This window comes from Scophthalmus maximus, chromosome 5 (assembly GCF_022379125.1).
Source record: "Scophthalmus maximus strain ysfricsl-2021 chromosome 5, ASM2237912v1, whole genome shotgun sequence".
Taxonomy (NCBI): Eukaryota; Metazoa; Chordata; class Actinopteri; order Pleuronectiformes; family Scophthalmidae; genus Scophthalmus; species Scophthalmus maximus.
This window is the reverse complement of record NC_061519.1, coordinates 12,612,834-12,628,017: the sequence shown is the minus strand read 5'-3', so window position 1 is coordinate 12,628,017 and position 15,184 is coordinate 12,612,834. Positions and strand designations below refer to the sequence as shown.

Genomic DNA, 15,184 nt, shown 5'->3' with positions numbered 1-15,184 from the left:
CACTACAGATGTAGTATTAATAATGATAATACAAACATTTTGACCTTTGGTCAAAGGGACAGTGGACATTGTCTCAACATTAGATATGACAGTATCAGCATGTGTGGACAAAAAAACTTCACAGTAAAATGGTCAGGAGTTTATTTTTCTTCATAAAGAGTGAATGACACTAGAGTGAGTAAGTGTAATTCATGGGTTTAGTGAATGCTGTCAGTAATTACAGCTGAATTGGCCCCTAACGCTAAAACACTGTACATACAGTTTATTGTTTCTCCTAAAGAAATATAAAGAGCTGTACTTCAAATCTCTACTGTTATGTTTTACAAAAGTACATTCAATTCATTTAATTCCAGGGAGGAAGTAATTATCTTTTTGTTTTTTTGCATAAGGAACATTCATACATCATAAATACGAAATCAATACTGTGCTAGCAGATTCGGTCTGAGTAATAAGTTGTTAAATTGTTATGATTTGTCCTGCCTGGACAAAATAATACAGTACATCCAAATTGTGATTCAGATTCAGACTAATATGAGGACATTTTTTCATTTTACAGTAATCTGATTTACAGTACCAAACATCTGCATCATTGTTTCACAGAGGAAAATATAATAACCCAAATAATCCCTAAAATGTATAATGATACTTAAGACCACCAAGGTTATTCTCTTATAGAATTAATGCACCTAGAGCAGAACAGACAACTCAGTACTGAAATTGAAACTAGCTTAGGGAAAAACAAATGTTGATACAACATCTAAAATGGCTAATCTAAAGGTAAGAGTTGTGTAAACAGCATCCTAGACATCGATATCACTACTCATATCTTCTCAGGTTGAATAAATGAAATAATCGATCAGAATAGCCAGAAAAACGAACTTTTGGTGCTTTGTTTCCATTCACCTGTTGATCACTTATAATAGTGCTACGTACAACAAAGTGACAGGTTTTCAAATTCAAAAACGCCGCTACTATCACATCAAACCTGTAATAATAATACCAAAGGTACAGTACTGTTGCACTAAGACTAAATTCTGACTCTTACACTTTCCTCTTATTCAATCTTCCAACATCTTGCTATAAATGAGTGGAATCATTATTGAACGGGTTAGTAGCTCACGAAGAAGCATCAAAGCACTAAACAGCTCGTCATACAGAGTGCTGTTGGCACCTTAACTCAGTCTGATGTGTAATTATGAATTAAATTACTTCATTTTTCAAATTTCTGAAAAAAAAAAATACATGCACACCACAATTCCAGAGTGTTGTCCAGCCTGCTGGACACTTTGTCAATTGACTTGCAAGTGGCATAATACAAAAAGAGAAATTGGAATTGTAAATATCAACACCTTTTGGATTGGTGCTGTTTTAGGACACTCTGCATGCTAAGTGAGCCACACCGGTCCACTCTGTAACTTCTTTTCAGACTCTGACCACACGATTCCAAGACCAATTCTCAACACTTGATCAAATCAGATCCTGGGCTAGGTTACGAATGACGCTCAAGGCTCCAAGGTCAAAGCCGCAGATGCTCAGTACGCCCCTGTCTTCTGTGTCTGCGATGGCGTGCCCAATGGAAGTCAGCCCACACATCACCAATTTGGAATTGGCTCCCGATTTCTGTTGAGAAAATCCACATAAAAACATTTTAGTGAATTGTTTTTGCAAAAAGTACAAGTATGTATGTTCAAATTTTTCCCGGTGTTAGTGTAATCCTATTTTCAAAAACAATCATTATCATAGGAGAAGATGAGCCAATTAAAAAGATGCAAATGTAATTATGTATTGTACTTCTCTGTGCTTCCGTAGAGACTCCACCGGGCTGGCAGTAAACGTCCACAATGGGTTGTTGGTCAGAATTATGAACACGTCTACAGCTTTCCCGTTCTCTGTGGCCCATTTGATAGGAAGGGTGCAGTCTGTACTCCCACCTGGGATCTGGAGCATATGGTTGCAACATTCAGTGAAGTCCATGTGAAGGCGACACTTTATGTGCTACTGATGATTTGTAAACATAAATGCTCTTAGTATACTGATCAGTAACTAGGTAATTCCTCACTCTGATATGCTGTGATTTTGTCTTACCTTAACCAGTTCAACTGTTGCTTCTGCGAGAGTCATGTCAGCAGTCACAGTGCATGGAACCAAAGCTCCTTCAGAGTAGACCAGCACTTGTGTGTCAACCTCTGTCCTTGCAAAAATCTGCCCGGACACAGAGGTAAAAAATCAAAAAGCATGACATCACTATAAGATAAAAAACAAATCCATCTCTTTCAAATAAGCACACATGCAATGCAGCAAATCAAAACAATGAATCCATAATGTGATCACATCTCTGTTAATAACTCTTGCAGGGCCTGAGGACGACAATGCGGAAGGAATTTCGCAGAAATCCGCAGTATGTGTCAACAGACCAATTCATTGATCCGGGCTTCCTCCAAAGATGGAGCAGTGCTGCTCCCAGACACAGCTGTTACAACTGCAACAACAATTACCTACACACTGTGTAACTGTCTAGCTTGAGCACCGTCTTACCATGGTAATTGCGGCAGCAGCGACGGCAGTGCTGATTGACGTCCCTGGGACAATGCTGCTTAGCGATGAGCTCACATCCACTGCCACTACGAAGCGTTTGCCCACAGGCTCCAAATTCTGAGGACAGAATTGCAAAAGTATAAAAAATTAGTTGTCTAATCAAATGCTACGGATTACTTCATGCATTGATGGTAGACGGGAAGCTGTGAAAAAAAAAAAAAAAAACTTACCATACAACTCTTGTAGAAGGCAGAGTCCATTGCTATGAGGATACTGCTGTCTGGTGTCCATTTTGTTTTACCCTGATAGCCTTGGCATCTTTTGTAGTTCTCTGAAGCCAAATGTAAGCTGAAAGGGTGGATATTTGCCTGACAATTTCGAGACAGATATCAAAAATTTGAGCATTGTCTCATGTTTAAAAACAAAACAAAAGCACATCTGTAAATTAATGAAAAAGATCTACTGCGCCTACCTTCTTCAGCGCCGCCTCGCTCTGGATTCTGTCACACACAGCTCGTGTTTCTGCGCTTCCTGGTTCAAGGATTTTGTTTGATGTCATCTTACCCAAGATCCTTAGCAATGATTGGAGAGGCATTTCCTTCAAAAGAGCTCTCCATACCTAAAAAAAACCATATTTTCCCGCAACAGATTAAATGAGATTATACAGTACATTTCAAACATCAAAGAAAGCTCTGAAAATAACTCTGCAGTCAAAAAAAATTAAAAAATCCCCATGACAAAAATGACACCTCTCTTCTCTCTCACCTGTTTGGATTTCAGGTGGTCTGTCAGCAGCTGTTCCCTCTCCAGTTTGTGTTCCTCTATTAAATTGATGACCTCCGTTTCATCACAACTGTGCTTGACCTTCTCCACAACTTCAAGATATGAAAGCACTTTGACCACCTCTTCTGAGTTCTCTTTGTCTGCATAAGCGGCCTGGACCTCTTTCCATCCTTTCGTTACATATTTGCTGATCAAAGCGATAGCTGAAAAGACAAGAGGTATGACCGACCTTTACAGGGGAGCTTCCTTCCCATCCAAGTCATGATGTCATTGAAACATAAACTTGCATATTGTTAGTCGGGACAGGTTTACAAATGTATAACAGATACAACAAATACACCTTGAAACACAGTAGTAGTGCAGTTGATAAGAAGCTGGTTTTGATCTTTTTGAGGCTGTAGCTTGCAGTGACGTTCTGTCACTGTTAGTCAGTGTCTATGTAAGTTCCTCACTTCTATTCTATTCTTTTCTATTTTTTTTACAGTTTTTCTTTTGATCATGACTATCAATTCACTCCCCCCTCCCACATCACATAACTCTGTTACATGTGGCGACTGTCAGATTTATTAAAGCTCGCACCCACACACCTGTGTGAGCCTGTGTGAGCTCACCTTCATTAGCTGGTTTGGTGTGAGAGAGCCTGAGCAGATCCTGGTGCGACCATCCCTCTCTCTGTTTACACTTGGTCACAGCCGCGGCCAGACTCAGGGCATCTTGCTCATTATACCAGTCAGACACGGCTTTCCTCAGGGCACGTCCCCAGATCCCACACTTCATGTCCTCTTTCAGTTCCTTCTTATACTGAATGAAAGAAAACAGATGGGCGGGGCTGCGACAGACTTCCTTCAGGGCTTTGAACGCCGCCTGCCTCGTCTTCAGCTCAGAGTGCTGAGAGCACAGAGCCAAGGCAAAGAAGGACGGGCCGAGTCTGACGGCTCGCGCATCCTGAGCGAACCTTTTTATCTCCTCCACCACCTCAGTACCCCGACCCTCCTGCAGCAGGGAGAGCAGGGCGCCGGTGCTCTCCGTGCTGACGCGACCCTCCTCCCTGGCGGTGTATATGTCATCCTCCGAACCATAGCAGAGGAATCGGCACAGTCTGGCCTTGTCGCTGACCTCCCACGGACAACCGCCGCCACCTGTTGAGTTCTGGGCGTGGTTGCTCGACGAGGCCGCAGCTGCGGAACTTCCCGACGGCTCCATTGTAACACTGGACAAGGCCTGAAAAGGAAAGCGGTGAAAGGGAACGTTACACGCTTTTACATTCACCGGACAAAATGAGTTGTTGATCATTAGCTAATGGACCTTTAATAACTTTATCACACATCAGATTAAACTTACACTGATCGACATGAATCAGTGAACCATCAACCCTTAGCTCAGATCAACAGAACTAAGCCTGAGTTAACTCTCCATTCGTGGTGCTGCTGTGAGATAGGAATATGAAATATATACTTGCTCACAAGTTTTGATTTTCAGTCAACTGCAGCGGAAATGTAACCAGTCTCTCCTCGAACACACAATTAAACACTGATGTCACTGGCGACATAACTCCCTCACTGCCTCTGAGCACCGACGGAAATAGCTCTAAGCCAATTATTGGAAATGGTGACACACATAAGACAGAGACACTGAGCTGTTTATAGACGACAGCAGAAAGCACACACACACACAAACACACACACACACAAACAAACACACACACACACACACACACACAAACAAACACACACGCGCACAAACACACACACACACACACACACACACATACATACACATACACACACACACACACACACACACACACACAAGCGACGGTTGCCGACTCTGTTATGCTAGCGACGGAGGACGGTGCTAGGGGTGGCGTTAGCCAGCCGGCTCGGCCGATTTGAGTCATGTTGATGAACAGTTCCATAGCTGCTTACACCCAGACATGTGGTTGTCTCGGCCAACCCGGGCTCCTCCAGCCACAAACTATTAAGCCCCTGATCTGAGCGATCCGTAGCCGGGCAGCGGGCACCGGGCAGCGGGCACCGGGCAGCGGGCAGCGGGCAGCGGGCACCGGGCAGCGGGCAGCTGGGCCAGGCGGCGGCGTGATGCAGCTGGAGCTGGGATGGGCTGCCGCTGGATCCTCGGCTCCGACAACGTTAGCGGAACTAAACTTTGTCGGTTTCTCCGCTAACAGCCAGTGTTGCTAGACAAAACACAGGGAAGTTGCACGGTACGAGTGTGCATGGACTTACCACGGTGTGGGCACAGGGCTCACGTTTTTAATGTGGCTTGATGCTAAAAGAAAAACAAACAAAAAGGCCTCTCTAACCAGGGGCGGTGCCGCGAAGCATGCTGGGATACTGAGTTCTATCTCTCATTCCTCTCACACAGACCCCCCTTCTCTCTCTCTCTCTCTCTCTCTCTCTCTCTCTCTCTCTCTCTCTCTCTCTCTCAATTTCTAGATAATACATTCATTCACTGACTTGCCTTGACACCCAAATAACCTGAATGTCACACGTAATAATTTCACCTTTACTGTTTATGAGAGGAGAACAGATCAACCAATGAGCAGCATAGCAGGAAAAAAAAATATCTAAAGGTCAAGTTCTCAACCCATCATTTCCCCCTGCTCGTTGCTGCTCGTTGCTATTCATCATTACAGCCCTTTTTAGATTAGCAGAGGTAGGTCTGAGTTAGAGAGTTCAGACGTTCTTTTTATTTTCTTTTGGGTATTGCATTACATTATCAGGGCTCACACCTGATGTGCCCATAATGTAATATTGAAGATGCCCAGATATGGCTCTCGTCACTGTACAGGGTCCCTACCTAACATTTAAAAAATACATGTGTAGTTTTGATATGACATGGAGCTTGTTATATTTCTTGTGTTTATACATTTTTATACTATAGTATGTACAGACTGTATATTCTATATTTTATGAGGACCTGATTGTGAATCTACATTATGTATCTTATTGTTCACATGCTGAGTACTTAGAAGATTTATAGTACAGTGTCTTGCACTTGCTCAAAAGTGCAGCTGAAAGGGTTCAGAACACGAAAGGAGGCACCGGGAAGAAGATGATGATTGTGAGCACTGACCCATTGCCTATGAAGCACCTTCATACCACTCTTCTCTCTGTGGAGTACCTATGAAACAGACAGCCATTTCCAATTTCAAGTATTACAGAGGATTTGGATGGTGCCCTAATCCTCTTTTGAAGTGAACACAGACTGAATCAATTTAAATAAATTTGACCAAAAAATGGAATTGATATACTGGAGATGATTTTAGAATGATTTTAACAAGGAAAAAGTTTTTGCCTGGAACATATCTGTGAACCCCAGAGAAAAAACACCCTCTTTATTTGTGAGACTTGATGAGGACACTACAATAAACAATATTTTACAACTGAGACAGTACCTCAATTCATTCAGGCCTAACGGTTGTTTGTACATTTTCCAAAACGCCACTGGATGGCAGTAGCACACCCACTGTAATAATGCATTGTGCATTTTTAAGAGACCCACAGGACACAGTCCTTTCAGTTGATTTGTTAAATGAGTTGAACAGTTTTCATTCATTTAAATTAAAATAAAGTCCATAGCATTGCGACGCATACATGTCAAGATGACCTTAAAGTGCAATCTCAAAAAATACAAACAAAAAATACAAAAAATACAGACATTTCCCAAATAACTTTGGGAAATGTCCAGTGTTTACTCTGTGCCAGATTTCACTGCCTGCAGTATGTTCTGACCATTGCACTGGCACAGCTCTCAGCCTTGTCATGCATTAAGTTGTTGAAGTGACATTTTGAGGGAAGGGGAAGTGTCTGCTCCGTGTCTGGCGTCTCTGTTTAACAGCTCCATCAAACAGGACTTTGTAATTCTCAGACTGGATGAAGCGGGGGAAGGAGCCGTTTTCCATCAGGCTGTAGATTTTCTTTTGTGCCACAACAAAACACGATGGGCTTGGTTGCTGGAGACTCTGACTGATGATCTCTCGCGTGTAGAAATCGATGTTCACCTGGAAAGATATGTAAAGGGACATACAGCTGAAAACAACCGGGCATGTAGTCACGATTTAGACATTTAATTTGCAGTGTATATTTCACAATATGTTCATCCACCACACGCAGAAAGTTACTATTTTAATCACTGGTTGCTGAGGATAATGTACAGTAAATCATGCAGGCCCGTATTCTTCTCAGAACAGGAGTATTACAAAAATTGTACTTGTTTTCTCATTCTAACACTCCCAAACACATTGAAGATTCATGTGCAAATACAATAATGTCCATCTAATGCTTAATTTGTGTTGTACAGAAGTTCTTATTTTTACCTGTCTGGGGGACTCGTCCCCGATGAACTCTTCATAAATGCTTGCTGCTCTCCTCGTTAGCTCCTCTGGACTGTCACAGGTTTGGAACTCTTGACACGCGAGCCAGAAGTCCAGGTTTTCCTCACAGAACTCCGACTTGAGAAAGTACCAAAATGCTTTTTGTCCACCTGTAACACGGGAGAACGTGACTTCACTGTGAAGAAAACCAGCAAACCAGATATTAGCTCAGTATTGCTTGAGAGCAGATGGAAGTTACATTTCTGGGAAAGAAGTGTCTCAAGAGATTCTTCCAGTAGGCTGGCTTCATTTGATTCCTGTCTGTAGATGGAAGAACAGTAAGGTTTTTGATTTGTTCATATTTCAAAGAAAATATGAAATAATAAAATATTAATGTTATAAAATCCACCTGATGATATTCTTCCATGGTAGTGGACTACAAATGAAGTATTTTTGCACTCTTGATTTCCATGCGATATGTCTGCAAGAGAGGTTCAACAATAGGAATATAAATATAAATGTATTTATTTGAATAATAATGGTACAAAAGCACTGCATTGCAAGTCAAACATATTGTACTTACATTCTCTTTGGGTCCTGGAGGTCCAGAGATGTCCTGCAGAGCCCATTCATCATTGAATTTGAAATACACTCGCTGCTCTGTGAATTATAATTGACCTTAACGCTCAGTGTGCATGATACACTGAATCCTCAGATGAATATTCCTCAGATTTCAGTCAGATTTCCTTCAGAACAGCCTCACCACCCGGTCCTGACGGTCTCAGCTCACTGATGAGGGTCAGCACCAGAGTGCAATCTGACTGGGAGATCAAGGCACCACTGTTCCCGCCTGGTCCTCCCCTGAGTGTCTTGTGCTCTTTAACCTCCGCTGACAGGTAGACTGATTGTTGCATGCTGTAAGTAGAAGGAGCCACATGAACACTCAAAGTGCCTCAAACCATGTGGTCTTCCCGAATGTTCAATTATAGAACAAAACGTTGCCGTGCGTCACAACCAACCCCCGTCAGATTCTCCACAATTAAAAGCATTACATAGACTGTTGAAAGTCATCCAGTCTCGACGCCATTTCGCTCACATTCAAGTCTACGCTATTCTTAGTCACAGGTCAAGTGGTCATGAGTTTCTTGAGGAATTTTTACTTCTTCTTTGCTGTTTCTCAATCTTTTCTTCCTCTCCACAGTCATGGGCGGTTCTTCACACTTTGTCCCTTTTAAAATCTTGGTTTCTTTAAAATGTTATCAATTTCATAACATTACAGTATATTTTAGTAAAAGCATTTTAAAGGGGAAGAAATAGTGGAAAGCATTTTAACAGAATTGATGATAGCTTGTTAGTTGTTGTTGAAATAAATGTGTTTGTATATTTGAAACTGTGCTTTTGAAAGAGATTTTATTGCCAGTGGAGGATCAGAAGTGATAATATAGTAAAATATTTTCTGTTAAGGAAGAATTTAATATTAGCTTCGGATGCTTTCTTTCAATGCTTCTCTTAAATCAGTGAGATAATTTAATCAATTATCAAAGAACAAACAAATGAAAATATGGAAATCGCCATGTTTTATTTAAGTGCATTTACTTACACCATTGGCCTGATATCCACTAAATGTCCTCTTTCTAAATTCTTCCTAGTTTAATGAATTGCCTCACCCTCTTATAATGCTATTCGACCTAAAAACTAAGAAAGAGACCAAATGACTAAATATGGATGTTTTGTGGCGCACACATCTCGTTATTGAGTCATTGTTGAGTGTGAATACAGGCAGAGCAGAAACAAAGCTGAATATCTAGGTCTGCTTTAACACAAGTGTTACACCGTTATAAAACACAGCAATAACACTGGTTTCTAGGCCACAGGAAACCAGAATTTGCTGTAAGCCCGTTCCTGTTTAACGTAGCCTATGAATAAAACTAAAGAGTTGGTCAGCATAATTATCTCTCACAAGTAAATTAGTAGAATTTAGCTGCTTATAAAACAATGTGGTTTCAAAATAAGAGGATGTGTAATCACCACATACAGATAGAAATATAGAGATTGGCATGATGGGCGTCAAAGATTATGTTCATTGGTGTACTTTTCACATATTAGTCTTACATAAAACACCTCTGGCAGCCAAAACCAATACTGAATTTGTTTTTACAACTTTTCATTTGCAATTCACATCATGGAAGTGTGGTGGCTTGGTGTTTACCAGGTGGATGAAGGTTATCAGTGGGTTTAATATGTTAACATGATGTTCAAGTTTTTTACTTGTGTGGTCCATAGCTTCCTCCACAATCCAAAGATCTGCAGGTCAAGTGTTTTCCCCCTGCAGTGATACAGTATATCAATGTTATACACTGTTCACAGGTAACACAATGAACCTCTTCGAAATAAAAATGAAAAGCAAACCAAAAAGCAAAGCAAAAATATTGTGCACCTATGTTGACTGCGCGGCTCTGTCAGTGTTGGTCTGTTCACCATTTTATCTCAGCGGCCGCTAATTTATATTGCCATGACAATTTGTGGAGATGTTCACGGTGCCAGGAGGATTAATGCTTATGACGTTGTTGATCTGCGAAGTTTCCTCCAGTGTCACCACAATGTTTACGTGTGTTTTTGAGTGAAAAACTATTGTGTGAGGGAGGACAGGAGGACTTTGGTGATCCTTTAAATTTACAATTGGCATCATAATCTTGTCAAAAAATGTATTTGTCCAGAACTTTTTTTCACCTTGCTCCGAGACAGAACTGAAACAAAGTCTCTTTTGTAGAACTGGTCAAACAACATCACACAGTGATGCAGTGACCTCTTGTGTAGCAGCCCTTGTGCTTCCAAAAAGGATGATCTGTGTCTCATGACCCACATGGCTGCTTTAAAGCTGTCAACACTGAATCTGTGTCTCAATGGCTGAGTAATATATGTAGAAGATAGTGGCTACCCTTGAAGTTTGATGTCTGAGATTTGTTAGGTACGTGTCATACATTGCGTGATAACTTGAACATCCTGTCTGTTTGTGACCTCATCTCTTGTGGGGTTTTTTATAGCTCCTTATGGTCATATGACTGGCCCATCACAGGATCATCTTGTTACTGATAAAAAGAAGATGATGACTAGTCAGGCAGTGGTCCATCCGTTTCAGTTTAACACCTAAGCTGCATCTGAAGAAAATAAACAACAAATTAGCTGACAAACTGTTTAAGAAATAAAAAAGTATGTTCTCACCCCCCTGAAAGTTCTTTTGACAAAAACATGAAATAACTCTGGTGCTATACGGGAAATTTGGGCGGTTTTCTGTAGAATATACACCACCAATATAAATCACCACGTTGTCATTACTATGATATTCTGCATGTTGAAAAACGCTTTGATCCTCATTACAATGCAGTGCATATAGCCAGAGCGCAGAATTTATTTTATTCCAGTGGTAAACTCAAGATTTCAAAAGATAACATAACAGGCTAAATTTTGACTAATATTGGCATAATGCTGTATGTACAAGATGTCTTAAATATTTAAATTTGGCCAAATGGCCACAAACAACATTCCTATTTATTTTAATTAAATATGCACAAATCCATCTTGATATTCACACACACAATGTTTTCACAAACTTGGAATATAAATTATAACAGATTTTCAAAACAGTGTATAACTTTCAGTGTGACAGCACTGATGAGCGACTAGAACAAACAATAAAAGCCATGTCTAAATGCCATCTGCTTATCCATTGCTTTAGTCAATACAACAATACAACAAACTTCAGATAAGATAGTGTACAAATGTAGAAACCAGCTGTTGAGTTTTGGGTGGAAGGTGTTATTTGCACCAGATACACTTCCTGGCATCTCTCGCAGAAAGTCCCTATAGCATTGTCACTGTGCAATCGCTGCATCTCTGGGAAGTCCTTAGCTTTACTGTACTGGTGCTATGACGACAGGTGCGACACCCCCCCCCCCCCCCCCCCCCCCCCAAAAATGGCTTCCTCAACAGAAAAAGAAGGTATGGATATGTTGAGAAGTTATATGTTGGGGGATGCTTTTGGTTAGAATCGCCAGCAGTGGTCCCAGGACAAGCATACACACACCACAGCTTTTCTCAGGTAGTCCAGGAGTGTGCTCAGCTTCACAGTCCAGCTTCTACAAATACAACGCCCCTAGTAAATATGATTTCTTTACATCATTACTGTTTCTGATGTGGAGTCCATTAGAGCTTGGTATATGTCAGACTTGAGGAAACGTGGATAGGAGTCCCTCTCCATTAGTCCGTAGACAATCCTCTGTGCAGTGTCAAAGCACACCGTGGTGGGCGCCTTAATATTCCACCTGATCAGATCCCTCGTCTTGTGATCGATGTTGATCTGAAAGCATGAGGATACATGATAAGGAACGAGGAGTACCTAAGTATAAGTAGAGGTGGTTAATCTGTCAGCATTATAAAAAAAAAAACACCCTCTGTGATTACCTCTCTTGGAGCCTCTGCTTGAATATAGCATTTGAAAATCTTTTTGGCCCTGGAAGACATCCTGAAGGAGGACTTGGTCTTCTTATAGTCCTCACACACCTGCCAAAACTCGATGTTTTCATCACTGAACTCTGACTTCAGGAAGGCCTGGAATATCTTAATGCCATCTTCACCCACAGGAAAAGAAATTGAGCAGCAGTTAGCCAGTGTTGAGAAAGAACACTGACAAATGAAAGTTGGTCTTGGAAATGTGTATTGATTAACTTACATTTGGATGATAGAAGCCTCTCTAGTGAGTGGGACCACTGGGACATTTCTTCAAAGCAAAGCCTGCATAAGAAGCGTGTACTGTCACTCACATGCATTAAGAACGTTTGGGCGTTTAGGTTCGAGTTTACACGTTTCTCCTCACTTACCGCTCAGTGTTGGCAGATCTGCCCTGCAGCCGAGACTTCAGGGTCACTCCTCTGGTGAAACAAGCAAACACTTATTTTACCGAGATGTTCATGTTGTGATGAAAGATTGATCAGCACCGGCTGACATGAAATACTGCGGGACGCATCATGCATCAATTTGAACTAAAATATTTACCTATCTTTCCCGCTCGTCTTATTCTCCGCATCCATGTCGAGGTGCTGCAGCTCCCTTGGTGGCGACGTGACTAGACTTGGCATGGCAACAGCGCTATGTGTGACTGTTGGCTGCGCTGCTCTAAAAGAACTGCGATATCTCCAACTGCCGCTATTCGTGTTTGAGGAACCTGCTCCGCGTCAACTTATATAAGTGCAGCAGAAGTCTGATATGACTTTGGTGAGTATCGTCACAACCTGATTCTTTACTAACCACAGAAAAAAGAGGAAGCTGGGTATGACGCAAATATACATGACGACGACTGATGTATGTACTGTCTTGTGCTCAAACCTGCATCATTGCTTGTTTGGTTTCACGTGTGGGAATGCAAATGTGGCAGGGGAAAATTCAACAGCAGATAAGCAAATGTTTTAGTCTCTGTCACAGTTTGTCCTCAGCACAAATATCAGAAACCAATCTTTCAGGTTTAATGAATTGGATGCCGGGGCTATTTCAGCCCTCAGATTCTAGTGAAAACAAATAAAGAAGCCCATCTTAGGCCCTGTGGATCTCTTGATGAAAAAAATTTTGACTGTAGTTTTGGAGTAGTCCTGCTGAAAAACACACAAATGGCAATGTAAACGTAACTCTGTTGGCAGAATGCATCCCCTCTCTATTAAAGACACATGGTTTTTGCACCAGAAGGTTTCCACACACTGTTTCCCTTTTGGTCAGAATTAGGCTCACAGAGTATAATGCAGCTCTTTGTCAAGATAGGACAAATGACTGTTTTATTCATTTTCTGTTCTAATGTTGAATGGATGCTTTAACAAAGGAATAACTTTACCTACTGCCTGGACCTTTTTTTGAAGTTTAAAGGAGAAAATATGTTTCTTTTTTTGTTTTTCCCTTTCCTCTAGTGTGTTGTTAAGGTTTTTTGTGTATGTAAAAGGTCTGTCAAGTTAAAAAGCCAAAAGTCCGCAGTAAAAGAAGCTCCTCTCCGTGACAGAAAACACTGGTCCTGAAAGACCTCATCAGGAGTCCGGCCGATAATTGTGTAAGATGGTGACAAGTCACCATATCGTGGATGTGCATAAAGCATGTCTAATCTGGGTAAGGTGAGGGTGAGAGAACTGCCTACACACGCTGGAAGCGGTTGACCAATCAGAGCAGACTTGGCTACATTGGGAGGGTGGGCCTTAAAGAGACAGGAGCTAAAATCAACTGTTTTAGCAGAGGCTGAAAAGAGGAGCCGCAGGAACGGACCGTCTGAGGAAACTGATGTGTCTTCTGAACATTGGAGCATGTAAAGCAAACTTTTCAAGTAATAACCCAAGTTAGAATGATGAACCTGAATATGAGCGCAGTCCCCTTTAAAATTCCAGAGGAACATAATCCGTCATTCAGTTTCAGTTTTTTCCGATGATCGCTTTTGTTAAGGTCACAAATGTGTCAGGTGTAGTTCCTCTGTTCTTTTCCCCGCTCAGTCTTACTTCAGCCACATAGATATCTAAGCAATACAACACAGGTCTGAACTTCCCAGGTTTTTAGGTGGAAATTGCTGAAGGTCAGATCTTGTTTGTTAATGACTGATCAATTCATTTAAAAAAGAAAGAAGACATCTGGTGTTGTTTGTGTCCTCAGACCTGAAGAATACTGGCAAACCAAATTAGCCCACCCATGATGGACTAATTCACCGTGATTCACTCTTCTGAGACAAGAATATTTCACTCAGATTCAATAGTGTCGACCTGCTGGTGGTGCTAGAGGAAAAGTTGGGGGCCATGAAATGTCATCGCCATCTTTAGAGCATCTCTAAAAAAAACGAGCTGTGGAGATTAATCCTGAAACGTGCCCTTAGTTTCTGAAGAAAAAATGAATTTCAACAGGGTAGTTTGCTGTTTGTCTTTTTTTCTTGTTGACAAGTTTACTTTCCGTTTTCTACTCTTTAATTCTACTTTATGTCGATTTATTTGATTCACCCACACGTGAGCTTAGTGTCAACCCTCTTTTCTGCCTCATGTGTTGTTTTGTATACACACAATTGTATTCTTGCAAACTCATTATGAAACTTTGACAACAAAGTGTCATGTCACTGTGGATGTATCTCAAGGGCGTATCTTTTTGTCGATTTCTTATATCGCTGTGAAACTATTGAAAACAATAACGACTGAAAGGCAAAAAACCCTTAAAAAACTAACATACAGGAAAGAAGAAGGTATGCACGTTTGGCAACACACGAAAAGAACAAGACCCGGATGCCTGAAATGGCGCTTCAAGAATATATGCTTAAATAGACATTTCTAATAAGTTCTACCTGAATAAATATGTCTTGTGTGCTATAGCTGCAACGCTGACAAATGCAGAGACGTATACATTTAAAATGCAAACACAAAATATACCCCAGCAAAGTGTAAAGGAGTCGCTTCTGAACCGTGTGACATGTCCTGTTTCCCTGTCTGTGCTCATGTTTTACTTGACAGGAAATGTTTTGGGACAGAA

General features: G+C 41.2%; 3 protein-coding genes across 5 annotated transcripts; all 3 read right to left on the bottom strand.

The window, feature by feature from the left end:
- Positions 1–124: 124 nt before the first annotated feature.
- On the bottom strand, positions 125–5,673 carry ro60 (Ro60, Y RNA binding protein). Of its 2 annotated transcripts, none has more exons than XM_035634658.2 (9): positions 5,562–5,673; positions 3,930–4,539; positions 3,301–3,521; positions 3,008–3,154; positions 2,766–2,903; positions 2,536–2,652; positions 2,086–2,202; positions 1,792–1,938; positions 125–1,620 (listed from the first exon to the last, which is right to left on the bottom strand). In XM_035634658.2, exons 2-9 carry the CDS (start codon positions 4,519–4,521, stop codon positions 1,468–1,470), a joined length of 1,632 nt encoding a protein of 543 aa, XP_035490551.2. In that variant the 5' UTR covers positions 4,522–4,539; positions 5,562–5,673; the 3' UTR covers positions 125–1,467. The 2 variants fall into 2 exon arrangements, with proteins under 2 accessions (XP_035490551.2, XP_035490552.2); XM_035634659.2 differs by lacking the exon at positions 5,562–5,673 and adding an exon at positions 5,244–5,550.
- Positions 5,674–6,658: 985 nt separating this feature from the next.
- On the bottom strand, positions 6,659–8,795 carry LOC118311099 (regulator of G-protein signaling 21). Of its 2 annotated transcripts, XM_035634660.2 has the most exons (5): positions 8,235–8,795; positions 8,061–8,132; positions 7,911–7,972; positions 7,655–7,821; positions 6,659–7,339 (listed from the first exon to the last, which is right to left on the bottom strand). In XM_035634660.2, the coding sequence occupies exons 1-5, from the start codon at positions 8,285–8,287 to the stop codon at positions 7,106–7,108; spliced, it is 588 nt and encodes a 195-aa protein (XP_035490553.1). In that variant the 5' UTR covers positions 8,288–8,795; the 3' UTR covers positions 6,659–7,105. The 2 variants fall into 2 exon arrangements, with proteins under 2 accessions (XP_035490553.1, XP_035490554.1); XM_035634661.2 differs by lacking the exon at positions 7,911–7,972 and having other exon boundaries at positions 7,655–7,847.
- Positions 8,796–11,025: 2,230 nt separating this feature from the next.
- On the bottom strand, positions 11,026–12,947 carry LOC118311101 (regulator of G-protein signaling 21). Its single transcript, XM_035634662.2, has 5 exons — positions 12,704–12,947; positions 12,529–12,579; positions 12,381–12,442; positions 12,113–12,279; positions 11,026–12,008 (listed from the first exon to the last, which is right to left on the bottom strand). Exons 1-5 carry the CDS (start codon positions 12,784–12,786, stop codon positions 11,823–11,825), a joined length of 549 nt encoding a protein of 182 aa, XP_035490555.1. The 5' UTR covers positions 12,787–12,947; the 3' UTR covers positions 11,026–11,822.
- Positions 12,948–15,184: the final 2,237 nt, after the last annotated feature.

Bases quoted from the DNA above. Each gene is read 5' to 3' on its own strand.
- LOC118311101 (XM_035634662.2), bottom strand. From the start codon at position 12,786: ATGCCAAGTCTAGTCACGTCGCCACCAAGGGAGCTGCAGCACCTCGAC. The intron at 12,443-12,528 runs GTAAGTGAGGAG...CTTCTTATGCAG, and splicing joins AGATCTGCCAACACTGAGCG to GCTTTGCTTTGAAGAAATGT. The intron at 12,280-12,380 runs GTAAGTTAATCA...CTGTGGGTGAAG, and splicing joins GAGGCTTCTATCATCCAAAT to ATGGCATTAAGATATTCCAG.
- LOC118311099 (XM_035634660.2), bottom strand. From the start codon at position 8,287: ATGATGAATGGGCTCTGCAGGACATCTCTGGACCTCCAGGACCCAAAG. The intron at 8,133-8,234 runs GTAAGTACAATA...CCTCTCTTGCAG, and splicing joins CTCCAGGACCCAAAGAGAAT to ACATATCGCATGGAAATCAA. The intron at 7,822-7,910 runs GTAACTTCCATC...CCCGTGTTACAG, and splicing joins GACACTTCTTTCCCAGAAAT to GTGGACAAAAAGCATTTTGG.
- ro60 (XM_035634658.2), bottom strand. From the start codon at position 4,521: ATGGAGCCGTCGGGAAGTTCCGCAGCTGCGGCCTCGTCGAGCAACCAC. The intron at 2,653-2,765 runs GTAAGTTTTTTT...TTCTGTCCTCAG, and splicing joins CCTTCTACAAGAGTTGTATG to AATTTGGAGCCTGTGGGCAA. The intron at 1,621-1,791 runs GTACAATACATA...TTTTCTCAACAG, and splicing joins CTCTACGGAAGCACAGAGAA to AAATCGGGAGCCAATTCCAA.